Source organism: Belonocnema kinseyi, chromosome 9 (genome assembly GCF_010883055.1).
Source record: "Belonocnema kinseyi isolate 2016_QV_RU_SX_M_011 chromosome 9, B_treatae_v1, whole genome shotgun sequence".
Lineage (NCBI taxonomy): Eukaryota > Metazoa > Arthropoda > Insecta > Hymenoptera > Cynipidae > Belonocnema > Belonocnema kinseyi.
This window is the reverse complement of record NC_046665.1, coordinates 40,543,207-40,561,580: the sequence shown is the minus strand read 5'-3', so window position 1 is coordinate 40,561,580 and position 18,374 is coordinate 40,543,207. Positions and strand designations below refer to the sequence as shown.

The following is an 18,374-nucleotide window of genomic DNA, read 5'->3' as shown; positions in this document are numbered from 1 at the left end:
TCTCGAGAAGGGTTTGACGATGGTCACCTGATTCGCATGTTCAGACATGCACCGGGGAGACAACCTTCCTGCCAGAGGGTGTTTACGTGCTCCGTTGCATAAGGGTCCTCTTCTGGAAAATCCGAGCGCGCGGGAAACTCGACCTTTCCGCGAAAACTTGAAAATTGGATACAATTTTTTCGCAGGACGACGAAAGAACGGGACTTTAGTGGTGCGGGTTTTGTCGACGGGACCCTTCGCGAAGACGAACTCTCCTGTGCTCGGTGTGTATACTCGGGGATCGCAATTTCACTCTGGACGTCACACAATTTCACGACGCGACTGCCTCCGTTATGAATCTACTTTCTGCGAGCTCTCGAGCTCAGCATCGTTCTTTCTTTCCCGTGTGTGCTCAATATCGCGCTTAAAATTGACGTAGACACATAAGAGCAACAACACTACTCTCCGCCATGTTAGACAAATTACAACAACGCGCCACGGGGTCCACATCGCTTATTTTACGAAAAGCCGCGCGTTTTTTAAATCCGAGTTCCTGATTCTCACATTTTTCTTTGAAAATTGAAGAATTCGCTATTAAAAATTATGAATTCAATTAATTTGAGCGCTGTTCTATTAATCCTAAAGTGAAAATTAGCAGAAGGTTGATTGAGAGTATTAACCTTTTACAAGACTACAAGATGGGTACAAGATTATGAGATTGAGGTTATGTCTTTGGAGGAAACTTTCTAGTGGTAATATTGGTTTACTGTACTTTCCATACCAGATAAACCCTCAGTTGATTAAGATTTCATCATTCAGTGAAGATAAGATTTCGCAGAGATAACGTGATGCGGCTGTGATAAGAAAAATTCGATGCTCTAATAATATATATTTGGATCAGGATTATAAATTATCCAGTAGGAGAAGAATGCTAAGCTCTGATTGGTTTACTTTCCTTTGCTTAATAAAACTGACTTTTTCTAAATAAAATTAATAATCGACGTTTGAACAATTCTTTTGTTAAAAACTGAAAAAAAAAAACAGTGAATTAAAATACTTTATTTTTTTTTATTTTCGAATTATCTTTATGTTTTTGGTGACCTTCATTTTGCTGCAGTGATAACGAATAGCGAAAGAGATTTATAAGAAAAGGGTGGGATAATCGCCTGTGATTGGTTCGTATTATTAATTTTTATGGTATGGATGACAAAAAAGATTGATATAAAAAATGAAACTATATATGAAAAGGAGAAAAACAATGTTTCATTTACAGATAATTAAGAACCTAAACAAACACGTTCTGTTCAACATTTGCTATTTTTTAATTCTTATTTTTTTTGCATGTACTATAATTTTTCTTTTAAAACTGAGTAAAAAGTTGGTAAAGCCAAGTAAAACTGAAATATTTCATTTTGATTAAATTTACTTCAACCTAAATTAAATTTATATTCGGGGTTGCTCCACAGACTGCCAAAAGTCCGCTTTCAAAATGAAATAACTTTTCCAGGTTTCCAGGTCAATTTTGGAAAAAATTCAAGGTATACTTTTCCAAAAATTAAGTAAGTTCCATTCAATTTCATACCTTTTATAGCTGGTCACAGGATAAATACTAACAATTTCTTGTACAGTTTTTAATCAATGCAAAATATTTAGGCGGTTTTCTTATTAATATTATCGAAAGTCACTCCGTATAAATTCGCAAATAAAATAATTACTATAAGGTTTTGAAATAGGTGCGAATAACACATTTCCAGCCATATTTTCAGAATTCCATGACTCAGGTTTTCCTGCAAATTTCCCGAAACTTTAGTTCTTTCACCAGTATTATAGACTTTTATCAATTATAAATTAATCTTAAACTGGATTTTTGATAACTATAATTTCAACTCTTTATGAACATTTTGTCAATCAAAATCAAAAGGTTAGGTAGCGGGAAATGGAATTTGTAAAACTATCGAATTTCAACAAATAAATATTTATTTGTCACAAACCAGTCCGCGCTCGAAACAAAAATTGCAACTCATAAAACGAAAAGAAAATGAAATAGACAAACAAGTTTATTGTAGACGTCGAGTATCACTTAAAAAAAGTTATTGTACAGTCGAAATCATGTACACTTTTCAATGCACATATAGCAAAAAAACATTTTAAAACATTAATTTTTCTGTTTGACTCAATAAGAAATACATGAATTCGACTCTACAGTCACGATAGCACGCTGTTTGCAACAACAATAATAATATATTAGTGCCGTCATCCTTGATGTGGGCAAAATCGATCCTTTTTGGTAGGTAATCGAATGCAAACCGTAATATTTAATATTTGTACAATAGTACGAATTTCCTTTTTACAGTCCTCTCAGACGAGCGGCGCCCAGGTGAAAATATCCAAGTGCGTGAATTCATCTAACCACGTGGAAATCCACATGGGAGTCCACGTGGAAGGTTTCAAATTTCCGTGTGTAATTCCACGTGGTCAGAGAATTTCACGTGGAAATAAACGTGAATTTACAGTTAGTATTAAATTATTATTAGTAATTATTGGAAAATTAAGAAATAAAGTGTAAATCTACGTGGACAGTTCACCTGAGGCAGTAGCTTTGTTTACATTGCAAACAGGGTTTCATAGATGTCCACGTAATTGGAAAAACGTAGTCAATGCCGCGAAAATAAAAATGGAAAGAGCGATGAACAAAATGACTTGAATCTTGCAAAAAAATCATATTTTGGGCTGAATTGTTTTTAACATATCAGAGCTATTTAAAGCTTTCTTGGGATATTTCTACATTTCTTATATCTAAATATTCTTTGAGTTATTTAAATTTTCAGTTTGACTCTCTCACTGACAATATTTTGTTTCCTATAAAAAAAAACAACTGAATTCCAGCAGAATATGCGAATATCCTCAATTGTCAGATATTCAAATAACACATTTTGCTCATCGTCATGAAAAAGGAACTCGAAAAAGCTAATGTAAAATCTACGTATGTACAATAAAGTAATTATGCTTTGATAAGCGCGTAGATGAGTTTCTTTCTTATATAAAAAACAGTTGTTTCATACATACAAGCATACACACAGCAAGAGGAGTTCATCCTGACATACGACAGAACCTTTTACGAAATCATTTTCCCATTATAAACTCTGCAGTCATAGGTCCATAAACAAACTTTTAAGTTTTCGAGAATAGTCGATGATCGAGGATCTCGACACTCCACTTTTCACAGGACGAACAACTATCAGGGAAGAGTACTTCCTGTATTCTTCTCCTATTTCCATATCACCATCCAATTGGGCCTTTTATTCTGATGCGGACTGTGCCAGGAATTTTTCCAATCTTCGTCTCCTTATGGTTGCCTGCTCTTCGGAGGTTTCTGGGATGGTTGTAGATGTGGATGGACTGATGTCGTTACTATTTGTGTTTATATGTGTCCCCGAACTTTCTGCCGAGGTGCTAGCTTCTGCAAAATCTGCGACAGTCTTGGAATTGTGACTTCCCACGTTATTTGAGGACATGGGGTCCTTACTCGAAGTTTCTACTTTACTCGCCTCAGGAACCTCACTTGCGGTTGCTGTTGGCGTTGCTGTTGTCGATGATGGTGTTGGAATACTGAAAAAATGTATGGGGAATTAATTAAGAAGCAACATTTAAAACACTAGTTTACAATTTGATAAAGAAAAGAAATTCCAGAAAAAATTAATTTCTTTTCTTCAGAGCCCGTAAATTCAAATTTAAAATTCGCATATTACTCTAAAAATTTAAAAACTCGAAGAAAGAATGAATTCAAAATTTGAACAATTTAAATTTTTTTGTGAATAATAAGCGTTCAAAGTTCAAAGTAAAATTTAAGCAACAAAATTTCAAAATTTTCAAAATTTTGAACGTTTTCAGAATTTGAAGTGCCCAAGTCTCAATATTTAAAAAATTTGAAGCGGTCCAATCTAAAATTTAATGCAGATTTTCAACATTTTGAATTATTCTTCAAATTTATGACATCATACAATTTTTACTTCTTGAATTAAAAACTACCATTTTAATAGCGTTATATATTTTTTATCGTTCCAATTCGAACTTTCGGAATGATAAAAATTCAATTTTTTCAAACTCTTAAGAAATTCGAAATACTTCAGGCGTTCAAAATTTAGCTGAAAACTTTGGCATGATTGAAGGATTACAGTCTTGTATCATGTTTTTTCGCTTTCAAGATGAAACGGTTTTTTAATTGAAAAAATTCAATTTAAGGATCACTAAATACAGAATAACCACGTTGAATTCAGTGCTTTTAAAGTTCATAAACTTAAAATGTGAAAACTTCACATTAAAATTAAAAGTTCTCCCTTTTCCGAACTATAACTTTAAACTCTTAATGCTAATTCGGTCTTTCCACTTGAATTCTTCTAAAAAATTAAACTTCAGATTCGATAGATTTCATTGATATCTAAAAATTGTAAGACTGTAGTATTGGATGTTTTCCAAACCACAATACCTTTGAATTTAGATTTTTAAATTTTCAAGTCTTTAACATGGAAGTTTTCCAAAAAGTGTAGTATGAATTTTGTGGATTCCATACTTTAAAATATCATTATAAAAAATTCTGTTTGCTTTTAATATTTTGAAACACAGATGATTTTGACACATACAAATTTCTAATGTTCTCCGGGTTCCAATTAAAAAAAAAATGTATTCAATATTCTTTAATTTACTAGGGCTTATTTTTAAAGGATCAATATTACACTTTTCGTTTAAATAAACAAACACGTTGGTGATTCTTTACAGGCTTATCAAAGAGTTAAGCGTGAAGAAAAAATTCTAGAAACTTTAGTAAAGGAGTTTCATATTAAAAATTATTTTTAAAAGCCAAATGCTAAGTGATTTTAATATATATGTTTTACATGGTAAGATATCGATTTATTACATTTCATTAGCGTTTATAAAGATTTGCTAAATCTGGCAAAGTTCACAAAAAATGTGTAGATGATTACAGTAAAAAAAAAAGAAGAATTTACCCTTTAAAATGGGATCTAGAAACTTACGAAAATATTGAATAATTTTAGAGACATTAGTCACTTAAAAAGTTTGTAAAAATCTCAATTTTTTACAGAATGATCGAAAAAAAATAAAATGGGAGTCATTTAATATTGATTTGTACATGTTCTTAATACAACATATTTTTTCCCTTTAGAATTTGTATTAAAAATATGACACCCATTTGAACACTTTAAAAAGTATCAATGTTTTCTACATTAAGGTCGAGAGCGTATTTGAAATTGATGATTATTTTTTAAATATTGCATTGGAATGATTGGAACTTACCTTGTAGCTATGGTTGCAGCTACAGTCTGGTACTGACTCATCATAGCATTGGCAGCATCTAACAAAAGTTGGACCCTTTGGAGCATTTGTATCCTGGCCTCAAGGGCTTGGCGAAGATTTCCCTCCATGGCTCGCAACTCCTCTTCGCTTAAAGTAGTCAAATTAGGCGGAGGCGTTGGAACTGGGGGCAAAGGTATCATAGGCGGAAAGGGCGGTGCAAAAAGTGGAACTCCAGTTCCAAGTGGCTGAAGCAATGGGAATTGCACGTTTGCGTTATTGTTTTGCCCTTGTGGAGGAGCAGTGACTCCTGGTGGCTGCAAATTCGCCCAGAAGGCTGGTAGCTGGAATCCTTGAGCTGAAATTGAACAAGGAAAAGCATTGAAACAAGTTAGTGAAAGAAGAAACGTCATGATAAAAGTATATCTAATTTTCCTCCAATTATTACCATTTTGACCGACACCAGGAGCAGGAAAAGGTTGAGGAGCCGCAACAGGCCCTTGGGGTTGATTCGGCGGTCTCGTTTCTCTTCGAGTCGTTGTAGGTCTCAAAATATTTAGACGACAAGTCGGACAAGTTTGCTGGCGTTGAAACCAAGATCGCAAACAGGCTGTGTGGAATATGTGGTTGCAGGGTAGTTTCTTACTCGCAGATACCATTTCCTCACTATAAAGAAAAAAATTAAAATGTGTTTTATCACGATCGTATTAAATATTGTCAATGACGAATGAGAGTAAATTAATGTGGATAATAAAACTCGCCGACAAATGATGCAAACGTTGTCAGCGGCTGCTAATTCCTCGGGTGTCGCATCTGGATAGAGTGTGTTCATATTTCTTATCGCTCTTCGAGACATAACAATGTCGTGGAAAGCTTTTTTAAAGTTTCGCATGGTGTAATACATTGGTCGAAAAGCGAATAGAGGAAGGGTGTATATTCGAACCATGATTGTGACAAAGCCTACGTATAATATCACCTGGAAGAGTTTATAAAATGGCACAATTATTTTTTCTATGCAGAAACGGAATTTGAAAATATTTTGACGTCATCAATATATTTTTAATTTTGAGTTTAGACAAAAATTTAAATTTAGACTGTGTCTAGTCGTCTCGAATAAATGAAGGAGTTGGAAAGGGAGATGAACTAGTTGTACTGCAAATTCGAGACGACTAGCCAAGCTAATGAAAAGTATTTGACTCTTTTTCCGAATTTCGGGACATCGAGACATTTCGATAAATTCAATCGAGTTTTGAATTTTTCACACATTGCAATACTTTTAATAATAAACAATGTGGACAGTTTATTATTAAAAATTTGATTAAAAAGACAAATTTTTATAATTTTGCAGAAGCCCTCACACTTTTAAAATCTATCTACCTGATATACAGTTATTCCAAAGCCTTACAAAATAACTGTTTCAAAAACTTAAAAACGGTGAAAATTTGTTTGTTTTTGAATGTAACATGCTTAATTTCTATGATTTAAAAACCTTTAAATAGAATATTTTATTATTATAAAGATAACAAGTTTAAACGTTCCAAGTTAAAAGTTTGAATTCTTTTAATTTTGAAACACTTCCAAATTTCAGCCTTTAGAAATACAAATATTTTCAATACAAATTTTAAAATGAACAAAAAAACTTGAGAAGTGTAACATTAAAATAAACTTGAAAAATCAAAAAATTGAATGGTCTCAAAATTGAAATTCAGTTCTTCAGAAATTGAAAGTTCTTCTAAAATAGCCACACAATTTTGACTCAAATTTTATAATTGAACGTTTAAAGCTAAACGTTTCAAAAAATTAAAAACCTTGAAAACAGATGGATTCAATCAATTCTTTCATACACAGTTTTATAAGATTCTGAATTCGAAAGTCCCAATTGTTATGATTTAAAAATGTAAAGTATCTCTCAGGAACGAAATATGTTCTCTATTAGAGGAAATTATACCATAAGAATTTTTTCCGATTAGCGAAAAAAAAAATTTCTACCGAGTATTGCGTATTGGAATTGTGTGTGTTTTTTTAACACACATTCTTCTTTAAGCCTCTATAAATTTTGACTAAACTGAGATATCATCTCAAAAAACTGCACTTATATTTTTTGCCAAAACAGGGTGGTGGCCGTTTTCATCGACGAAATAAATTCCCGGCCATTTCACGCATTTTTTCCCGGTTCGAAAACATTTTTCATGGTCAATGAAATTTAAAAAATGGAACACTAGAGCTAAAAAATTTTCCAATTTAGGTAATAAAAACTGGTAATAAAAAAAAATTATGTAATAAAAAAACTCAAAGTGGAACTGTTAAATTTTGAACTTTTAAAATTTAAATTTAAAAGTTTTTACGTAAAAATGTTTGTATTCAAATGCTCAATAATTTAAGCGTAAAAAATTTAAGGTACTAACATTTTTCAATATAAAAAAATATAAATCCACGTTATCATTTTCAATGCTCTAAATTAAAAAATCAATCGATGAAATTTGAAAATTTCAAAATTATATAATTTTAAGGAATTTTAAGCTAGAAACAATAAATATTGAAAAATTGAAAATTTTTTAACTGAACACTTCTTAAATTAGAAATTCAATTATTTTCTTTTTAAATAGTTAAAACATCCTTGGAAAGCTTCAAAATTTTATTTCAAAATCTTGAGAAATCTAAAGTTGTTTTAAATTTGTTTTTAATAAAAAATTATTTTTGAATTTTTTCAGAACTTCTAAATGCCTGTCAAAATGAATTGAATTTTTTCTACAATTTTCAGAAAATCCTGCAAATTTTAGAAAATTTCTTTACAATTTGGATGTATAAATAAAAATTGAACATTTACTATTTGTAGGCGAAATTTGAGTAATTTTAAGAGATATGTAGAAGTTTTGAAAAGATTCAAACTTAATGTAGAACTTGAAATGATAGCCTAATATAAAACAAAATGTAGATTTTCGCAGATTTTAAACAAAAAAATTAGATTCTTTTCAAGAATTGTGAAAGGCTTCAAAAGAATAAAAACATTTTCTTAAGATTCCTGGGAAAATAAAAAATAATTTTTCATTTTAAAAAATTATTTTAAAAGTATATTTAAATAGTTTTTCAAAGATTTAAACAAAATTTTCAAAAAAGATTCTAGAAGATTTTAAGAAAACTTTCTAAAAATTTGCATGATAATTTTTTTATCTTTTTAAAACTCCTAAATATCTCTTAAAATTACTCCCATTTTTTCTACAAATGTTTATTTGTAAATTATACATCAAAATTAAAAAATTTCTTTTACAAATTAAGCATTTTTCGAAATTTTAACGATTCCAGGTTTTCTATGTCAAACAATTCAGTCAAAGATTCTTCACTTTTAAATATTTGGTTTCAATTTACTTGTCTTAAATAAAAATTGAAATATTGTTAAATATTCAATAATTAATCTTTTTTACATTCTCATTAAGAGAAGGCATTAGATTTGTGTGAAATTTGCCCCCCCCCCCCCCCCCCCCCCCCCCCGTTTTGGTCAAATGTCCACGTTTTGAGACCCCCTGAATCCGAAAAACAGGTTTTCACCAATGGGTCTGCCTGTGTATGCGTGTGTGTCTGCAGATTTTTAGTTTTTTAGCACGATAACTTTCGAAAGAATTGAAAGATTTCATTGGCTTTTGGTATAATCTTTGAGCGTCCTAAAATAACGGTCAAGTTCGTTAGCCAGCCAATTTGGGTGAAAATTCAAAAAGTCAGCGTATTTTGAAAATTTTTAAGACCACTTTTTCAAAATTCAAAAATTGTCTGTACGGATATTCATAGTATTCAATCAAACGAACAATTTATCCTAATGACTTTTTTTATAAAACAAAAATTTATCAGTGTTATAGCATTTATAACATTTAAAAAAACACACGAAAATCAACATTTTAAGCCAAACAACGCACGATATGGAAAAAAGTCAAAAGAAAAAAATGTATCTTTTCCAGTGCCCTACAAGATTATTATAACAACTTTTTGAATTTTCTTGAAAAATTGAAAATTCAAATTTTGAGAGCATAAAACAATAATGGAAAATCAAAAATTACATATTGCGGTTAAACTATGAAAAATAGGTGAAAAGATGGCTTGACAAAAATTGTGCATTTTGAAAAGATCTACAAACTTGTTATAAAATCACTTTTGGATAGCATGCGTATTTTGTGTATTAATCGTGAAAAACTATATTAACAATCAAAAATCCGCCCTCTGCGTGGGCACATTCTCATCACAACTTATGTTTTTGAATATTCTTATTCGTCTCTTGTGTGGGTTTTCAAAAAATTTACTTTTTTTGTAATGTTCTTAATTCTATCCTTCATGATTCGAGCAAAAAACAGAATTACCAAAACATTATTCATGACAAATCAATTAATTTTTACATTCTAATCAAGAGAAGGTATTAGATTTGTGTAAAATTTGACCCCCACCCCTGTTTTTGTCAAATGTCCACGTTTTGAGACCCCCTGAATCCGAAAAACAGGTTTTTACGAATGTGTCTGTGTGATTGTAGATTTTTAGCTTTTGATAGCATGATAACTTTCGAAAGAATTGAAAGATTGCATTGGCCTTTGCTATACTCTTTTAGTGTCCTAAAATAAAGGTCAAATTCGCTAGCCAGCCATTTTGGGTGAAAATTCAAAAAGTGAGCGTATTTTGAAAATTTTTGAGACCACTTTTTTCCAAAATTCAAAAATTGTCTGTACGGATATTCATAGTATTCAATTAGAAGAACAATGTATCCTAATGACTTCTTTTAAAACCCAAAATTTACCAAAGTTATAGCATTTACAAAATGTCAAAAAATACACGAAAATTAACATTTCAAGCCAAATAACGCACGATATGAAAAAAAGTCGGGAGAGGAAAAATGTTTATTTTTTAATGCCTTAGAAGATTATTCTAAAAAAAAAAAGGTTTTTGGTTTCGGACAAAAGAAAAAATGGGAAAAAAGCTAGTAAGATTTCTAAGAGAGTTGTCTAGTCTGATTTTTGAATTAGGTTTTAAAATTTTTTATAAATAAATAACTATGACGAAAAAATGGTCTTTTTATATTTAACGTTCCTGGTGCTCGTCAATAACAGGAAAATGGTTGAAATCGCTTAAGTGGCATAAAATAGCATTAGTTAAAGATATTCAAATATTAGACAATATACAAACAAAAATTGTTATCAACAAATTATTTGTTAAAAAATTTTTTTGATCGATTTTCCATAAATCAACGTTTTTTCAAGTTATGTTGCAAGAAACTGAAATCGAAACAATATTATATGAAAAAATTTCTCTTCTGATTATAATTGTTCATATTATAAACAAATTTAATGTACAAAGGCAGTAATCAAACATGTTTCGACAGAAATATTCGTTTTTTTCTAGGTTCATTTTTTTAATTTGGAAATTTACGATAATTTTATCAAAATTCATGATTTTTTGATTAATCTTATAATTTTTTAAACAAATGCATTATTGGGGCATTTGTCAACAGAAAAATTTGTTTTTTTCAATGGCAGTCTTTTCAGTTGGGAACTTGATGGGAATTTCAGCAACATTCATAATAATTTGATAAATTTTATTATTTCTTTAAACAAATTTGATGAACAAATGCATTAACCAGGCATTTGTCGACAGAAAAATTCGTTTTTTTTTAATGTCAACAGTTTTAATTAGGATATCGAAAAAAAATTTCCATCGACAGATGCTCGAATGCATTTGTTTATTAAATTTGTTTAAAAAATTTTTTAATTGATCAAACAATTATGAATTTTGCTGTAATCATCATGAACTTCCCAATTAAAAAGACTGAAATCGAAAAAAAACGAATTTGTCTCCGTCCACAGATGCCCGAATAATGAATTTTTTTATTAAATTTGTTTTTAAAAATCATAAAATTTGTCAACGCATCATGAAGGCTGCCGAATTTATTATGAAGATCCCAATTGCAAGTCTGATACCGAAAAAAAAGACAATACAAATACGCATAACTTCGTAGACATTTTTTTCGCAAATTGGAAAAATACGTATGGCCTCATTTCCTTAAAAAAAAAACGACTTATAGATTCAATTTTATTTTTCCATATTACTTTAGTATTTAATTATTTTCAAACACCAACGCATAAAACGTTTAAATTCTTATTTGAAACCCATAAAGAATTAAATTTGAATGACTTACACAACTTAATGCCTTCAGATTTGATCGATTCGATCATTTAAAATATTTAATAAAGCGCTCAAACTTTAAGAAAACTCGAATCCTTTAGATTGGACAGATTTTAAACGTTTTTCAAGTTAGAACTTTAAGAAGCAGCTTTTCTGAAGATTGCAGATAAATGTTGTTATTACCATAGCAACACGTGCTACTCCATTTCTCCAATTCACAAGTCAAATTATTGATCTTAAAAAATGTGAACAAATACATAAATATAGGATGGAAAAAGCTAAACTTCGATAAAAAATTATATAAATAAAAAAAGTGAAATTTTTTTTCAAGTATTTTAATTTATGACCTTGCAGGTAGTCTGATCTCTGTTCAATTTAAACACACATTTGAAACACGTCTGCCTATAAATCAGGAATGAGAAGTTTGAAAGAAACTTTAAAGTACGAAAAAAGCAAGTTACTAATTACAGAAATTGAACAAAGTTTATTTTCAGTTGTAACGATAATTCAGTTTTGATATTTTACCTTCATCAGTCCAATGATGAGCTCCGTATACAAAAGGAAGACTGGTTTGTTGTCCCAAGGGTTCTCGCTTTGCAGATCGATCGTGTGCAAAATATATTTAATCGTAATATTTAGAACAACGGTTAATAATACCGCGTACTCAAAACCAAAAACAAGTTGTACCGAGGCGCCTTTTGCAACCGTCGAACTATAGGCGTATTGAAACATCGTAACGTTTATTATAAACAAAAGGGCTAGCAATGTCCCCACTCGAAGGTGGAATAACCATGTTATTATGGGACTTCTTTCCATCTGGAACAAAAAACGGGAATTAAGGATACGTGTCAGAACAACTAGCATTTGCTTAGGAAAAGTGTTCACTTATTCAGGGGAGAAAAGATACTTACGTAATCGACACGATCTTCAGCAAGCCAATGGAAAGACTTGAGAAATAGTAAGAGCGTGAATAAGGCGACGAATTTCGGACTGAAATCGTCTCTGAACACTGTAAATGCTAGACACGTTTCCGTCACGGCGTACCAAACTTTTTCGACCAAATGCTGAAAGTATTTTTTTTAAATTAAGGATTTAGGAAAACCTTACATTACGAGTTAGACGTTTTAGCAATTGCTGAATCAAAGAGGTCCAATATGTATTTTCAAGTTCTCTTTGTAGTTACTGTACATATGTACTAAAATTAGTTTTTTAATTTGCAATCAATTTTCTAAATGTTTCTATTTTAATTGGTTTTTTAGTTGATGAAAATTGAGATTTAAAGGGAATAGTTTTTTCTTTCTTTTTAAAGTAGATTTATAAAACAATACTGTTCTTTTTCAATACACATATTCTGTGCCGCAGAAAATTTTAAGAATATTTGTTTTCTGGTCTCTAGAATTTAAGCAACTAAAATAAATAATTTTTAAATAGAAAATTGGTTTACATACTTCGAGTTCAGCTGCCCTTAAGTTTCCGAAAAATATTTTTCTTAAAAATGTGTTCATCATAAACACGAGTATCAATCCTTGTACATAAATCACCTGCAAGATATATATATGTAGCATGTATTACGTGGATGTCTTCATTATGAAAGTACAAATTCAACAAAAGATTGGCAAAACATATACGTGCGGTTTTTTCCGAGAAAATAGATTTAAATATTTTATGTAAAACCGCCGCCATTTTAACTTTTTTAAAGATGATGATAAACGCTATCCATAACATGGATTGAAAAAATAAACTGTAAGATAATTTAGTACTTAATTTTATGGTTTTTAAATAACACTGTTCATAATTTATTATATATATATATATATATATATATATAATTATCATGTTAATTATATGAGAAAACAAGTTAAAACTCTAAATTGGATTGCTTTACAAGCTTACAGATTCAATAAAATTATTTTAAAGTTCAAAAAAAACTCTTTAAATGACTAAAGAATTAAAATTTGGAAATTAAGAATGTTTTCAATTTATAAAAAATTTCACAATACACTCTAATACAAAAAAATCGATCTTTCACGACAAAGCAAAAAAAAAAGCAAATTAAAATATACAACTTCACAGAAAATATTTGACATAACACTATACACGTAGATTTCCAGATAAGTCGATAAAAGCAAGTTCTCCAAAGGCGTCAACGTTAAAAAAAAACCATTTATTCCGATTACAAAATAATATTACAGCTTTTTTAACTATATTGAAGATAGCCATTATTGCTCACCGAAACGTAATAAATCTACAAAAAAATCCCCAAAGTACTTCCGATTTCTCTATAGTTTGTATAGACACGTATTTCGAACTTGGAGATGTAAACATGATTAAGAATAAAAACATTTTGGTATCTCTTTTCTTCGTACGAAACGGACAAAACACTAGAATATGGTTGAGATGAACAAATTTTGATCGCGATCTACCCCTAAACTTTAGGAATCATACATAAAAACATGATACATAATAAAAAAAGAAATCTTGAAAAATCGAGTGGTAACATTCAAAAAGAGGTCAAGGAGGTAAAGCTATGAGAAAATCAAGAAAAACTTACAGCCATACTGGGATTGGACTTGGTTATGTAGACCACGGAGGGATAAAATTGTTTCTTTTGATAATAAGCATTGCCGATAACAGCGCTCGTAAGAGCGATGCTGATCAGCATAATGCCTGCCGCCCTCATCTTCTTTGTAGAGATTTTTTTCCAGCCGAGAGGCTGCTTTTTAAAATTATTTTCTTGACACTTATCACACCGAAAATTTACGTTTTGACAACTGCAAATCAGCGCTGCTATGAGTGGACAATTTTTGAACTACATGACACATACGTGTCGTCTGGCTGATTCGCGCGTGATATCATCATTTTTAACAAACTTGTAAAAAAATACTCATAAAAGGTATTTTTATGAATAAAGTTAAGCAATAACAATCAATCAAGAGCAAATTAATAAAATTCAGCTTGATTTTTCATAAATTTGACCAAAATCAATTGGAATTATTAAAAATCGAATGTTTCTCGAACCGTCAGTTTTTTTAAATTTCTCATAAAGGACAAACGGTGCAACGTGATTGGTTAAGAAAAATTTGCGGTTGTTGCACATGCGCAGAGCTTGGGAGCATCTTCACTCTTTTTTGAAAAGTGGAAAAGTATCGGGATTATTTTTTTTTTGGTGAGAGTTAATTGAGTTACATAGGTTGCTACTTCACTTAAAATAGTCAAAAAAAACCTCATTTTCGTTTATTGCTCAAATAACCTTGTTGGTTGACAGTTTTTTATTTAAAATAAATGAGCCTCAATTTTGTCTTCAAAGCCGTCAGTGGCGTTTTGGGAAAAATGAATCGCAATTTTAATTTTAAATCCTGCTTAATTGATGATTCGGGGCTCAAAAAGAATGTCCTTAATATTAAACCATGGCAGGTGGAGAACTTTTTCAAGATAATAGGTAATAAATCATCTTTGTTTGTCGCTTTACTTTCCACGAATTGCGGAATTTGAAAATGTAGACTGATTCTGCCATTTCTCTTGAGCAAGTTTAGACCTGCAAATATCTGCAATATTAATTTATTTTATTTACTATTAATCTTTTTTTAAGTATTTAAATATTTATTTTTAAACAGAATTTGAGCAAGGGAATGCGGGAATGAGGAAAATTAATATATATCATCATTGTTTAACGTTTGTAATAATATTTTTGTTTAAATAATTTAAATCAATCAATCATAACCTAAATTTGAAAAAAACATTTTTTTAATTTCTCAAGCTATAAAAAAGGAAGAAGATACAAGAAATTTTACATCAAGAATTACCGATTCATTGAAGCAAACTAAGAGTAAAAATTATTTAGTGAACTGAAATTAAGTATAATATTATTAACTACTTTTAAATTAAATTTAGTTACTTTATACTTACAACTCGATTGCAAAAACTATCAACGAATGCACGAGTGCGCAAAGGACGCTTTCACGTCTCTGAATTTTTGTTTCCTAAGATAAAAAATATAAATAATTACAAAATGTGTTATTAAACACATTTCTAAATATTAAGAGTTTAAAAAATTGTTAGGACAATTAAAAAAGTAATAATTCAAATCGAAAAAGTTTTAAATTTAAAGAAGTATATCCAACGATTTTGAATTGAAAATTTCCAAAACCAAGCAATTTTAGATTAGATAAAATTTCGATTAGAGGACAATATTTCGAATGGGATGAAAAGGAATTGAACTTGTATTATTTCGAAATGAAAGCGTTTTAAATTGAATAATTTGAATTTAAAAGTTTTTGAAACTGGAAAATCTTATTTTAGAAGCTCTGAAAATTGAAAAATTGCAGGCAAAAATTTTGTGGAATGGACAATTTCATTCGAAAGGACTTGATATTGTATCATTGACAATTTAAAGCGTTCGAAATTGAATGATTTCAGATTCAAATTGGATAGAGTTTTCTAAAATAAATCATGAGTTTTCTGTACAAACAAAAAGTTACTCTCACATTAATTGTTCAAAATTGTGAAATGAAAATATTTTGAACTTCTAAATTTTAATTATTTAAAAAAAAGTTAAAGCATTCTTAAATTAGTCTTAAAACTAAGTAGTTAACCCAATTAATTTCTTAATGTTCCATTACGATTAAAAAAATTAAATCATTTTAATCTAGTGCCAAATTTCATAACAGTTTCATAAGATTTTAAAATAAGGTATAATAGCAAAATGTCATATTGACATGCCAGAACAAATGTTAAGATAAAAAATACAAAAGAAAATATTTTAGGTATAGGATTTTTAAAAATTACACAATTTTCAGAATTGTATATTTAGGAAAAATAATCAAAATCGCCTGATGAAAATTTAAATTCCCAAGAAATTTCTCAGAAATATGTATTATAGTTTCTTAAATAAAAAAATGGATTGCATTTATTTTTCCAGATGAAGATCTTGCGCAATTCTTTAAGTACGACAAATGTTGCCGTATCGCAGATAATTATCTGATAGCGATGGTTTTTATCTACTTTATAAGAGCAGACTTTGAAGTGGAAGAATATACTCCACTCAATTTTCTCGCGGCTCTGTAAGTATACAAGTTTCTCTGATTTTTTGGATTTACTCATTAGAGAATATCAGACTGGCCATTTTAATTTTAAGCAATTTTAAGCTTGAAATATTAAAAATTGAACGGTTACATTGTTCTTATAAACTGAAAACTTCTTAAATTAAAACTTAATTTCATTTTAAATAGATTTCAAGTCCTCGAAAAACTTTAACATTTTATTTCAAAATCTTGAAACATCCACATGTTCTTTTACATTTATTCGATTTTTAAATTAATTTTGAAATTTGTTCCGAACTTCTAAACATTGTTTAAAATTATTCGAATTCTTGGCAAACAAGTTTTAATCTTGCAAAATTAAAAATATTTTCTTAAAATACTCCAGATTCATTTTTTACATCTTCTTAAATAATTTCTTAAAATTAATTTTTCAAAATTAAGTCATTTATATTTTTCTACTAATCTTAAGAAAATGGTCATTATATTTTTGAAGCCTTCCATAATTGTTAAAAAGCCTTTAAATGTTTTGAATATTTGTTTCCATTTTTCTAAATTAAAAAAAAATGTATTTTGCATTGAAATTCAACAATTTTACTCGCAAATCACAGTTTTTCACTTAGAAAAAATAAAATGGTAACTGATTTTACATGAACAATCAAATATTTATCAATAATAAGCAATTGTTATTGTTTTTAAATCAAACATTCTTAATTTTCTAATTTTAGACTCAAACAATATTTTTATTTTAATAAAAGTCTTTAATTATGGATATATTATTCTGAAGTTACTTTAAAATTGAAAATAGTTTATAATGTTTCGATAGGGCGTTTACATTTGTTTAGGTACTAATCATTTCTAATTGAATCAGTTTAATTTTTAACGTTAAAATCTGGAAATTCCTCAATTTTGATCTGATTCCGAACCGTTTTGTAAAATTAATGATCATAAAATTGTTCATTCTTAATGTATAGTTCATGCTTACAAATCATTATAATTTACATCCACATTTCGTCAATTGAAAAGGTTTTTCATTCAAAATTGTAGATTTCAAACTATGCTAATTTTTTCATTCTTTATAGCTACATTTTACAATTCTTTAAATGGAAAATGTATAAAACTTGGGCAGATTTTATTTCTCTACAAATTTCTACGATTCGTAAACAATTCGAAAGACTGAACACAACAAAATAAGAAAACTACTAATTCACTAAATACAATAAACTCCTTATTTAATATTTTTTTATATCCGTGCAAAATATAATTTTTTGTTTTCCAGCCATTTGGCTCTGGATATGGAAGAGGACGATGATAATCTCCACAGTCAATTGCAAAGGTGGTTGAACGCAAACGATGCAACTTCTTATATTTTGGATGAAAGAAACCGAGTTTTTCAAAGAATTGGATATCGTGGCTCAATATCCCGAAAGTGTTGTGAATCCATAATACGAAGAATTAATCCGAATCACAGTGTTTGGAGAAGACTGAGGCACACTAATCATTCTGGAGCTATAAGCGTATATTCGAGGTAATTATTATTCCCCATATATAATTTCTGTTTTACTTTTCACTGTTTTCTTTTTAAAATAGTTTAAATTACAACAAATAATAATGTTCCCTTTTCAGGAAGAGAAATATGTGCCCCAGGTGTCTTCAAACAGATTTTTTCCTCGAGTCACCCACCATGGATTCTAAACTGTCAACTCGTAACTCATAGTGATTATAAGTATTGTAAAGCACATAGAATTAAGTTTGTCAAAAGTCTAAAAAAACATAGATTCTAATGTAACATTTGTTAACTCCTGTTAAAATGTATTTTTCCCCCTAATTTTCTCGACATTAGTTTAAAAAAGAAAATCTGAAAGCTGTGAAATTCAAATAAAATGATTGTTT

General features: G+C 29.5%; 2 protein-coding genes across 3 annotated transcripts; one reads left to right on the top strand and one right to left on the bottom strand.

Annotated features, from left to right (window-relative positions):
* The first annotated feature begins 617 nt into the window (after positions 1 to 617).
* LOC117179341 (speedy protein A-like) lies at positions 618 to 18,344 on the top strand. Of its 2 annotated transcripts, none has more exons than XM_033371023.1 (4): positions 618 to 731; positions 16,364 to 16,505; positions 17,761 to 18,009; positions 18,108 to 18,343. In XM_033371023.1, the coding sequence occupies exons 1-4, from the start codon at positions 692 to 694 to the stop codon at positions 18,196 to 18,198; spliced, it is 522 nt and encodes a 173-aa protein (XP_033226914.1). In that variant the 5' UTR covers positions 618 to 691; the 3' UTR covers positions 18,199 to 18,343. The 2 variants fall into 2 exon arrangements, with proteins under 2 accessions (XP_033226914.1, XP_033226913.1); XM_033371022.1 differs by lacking the exon at positions 618 to 731 and adding an exon at positions 14,727 to 14,884 and having other exon boundaries at positions 18,108 to 18,344.
* On the bottom strand, positions 1,939 to 14,222 carry LOC117179340 (E3 ubiquitin-protein ligase synoviolin A-like). The gene is made up of 8 exons (XM_033371021.1): positions 13,997 to 14,222; positions 12,894 to 12,986; positions 12,357 to 12,509; positions 11,971 to 12,261; positions 6,051 to 6,265; positions 5,738 to 5,955; positions 5,293 to 5,647; positions 1,939 to 3,588 (listed from the first exon to the last, which is right to left on the bottom strand). Exons 1-8 carry the CDS (start codon positions 14,123 to 14,125, stop codon positions 3,279 to 3,281), a joined length of 1,764 nt encoding a protein of 587 aa, XP_033226912.1. The 5' UTR covers positions 14,126 to 14,222; the 3' UTR covers positions 1,939 to 3,278.
* Positions 18,345 to 18,374: the final 30 nt, after the last annotated feature.

Coding starts and splice junctions, on each gene's coding strand:
- LOC117179340 (XM_033371021.1), bottom strand. CDS start 14,125: ATGAGGGCGGCAGGCATTATGCTGATCAGCATCGCTCTTACGAGCGCT. Junction 6,266..11,970: donor TCATCATTGGACTGATGAAG/GTAAAATATCAA, acceptor AAACTCTTCCAG/GTGATATTATACGTAGGCTT. Junction 5,648..5,737: donor TCCTGGTGTCGGTCAAAATG/GTAATAATTGGA, acceptor GTTCAATTTCAG/CTCAAGGATTCCAGCTACCA.
- LOC117179341 (XM_033371022.1), top strand. CDS start 14,728: ATGAGCCTCAATTTTGTCTTCAAAGCCGTCAGTGGCGTTTTGGGAAAA. Junction 14,885..16,363: donor GAACTTTTTCAAGATAATAG/GTAATAAATCAT, acceptor TTATTTTTCCAG/ATGAAGATCTTGCGCAATTC. Junction 18,010..18,107: donor GCTATAAGCGTATATTCGAG/GTAATTATTATT, acceptor TTCCCTTTTCAG/GAAGAGAAATATGTGCCCCA.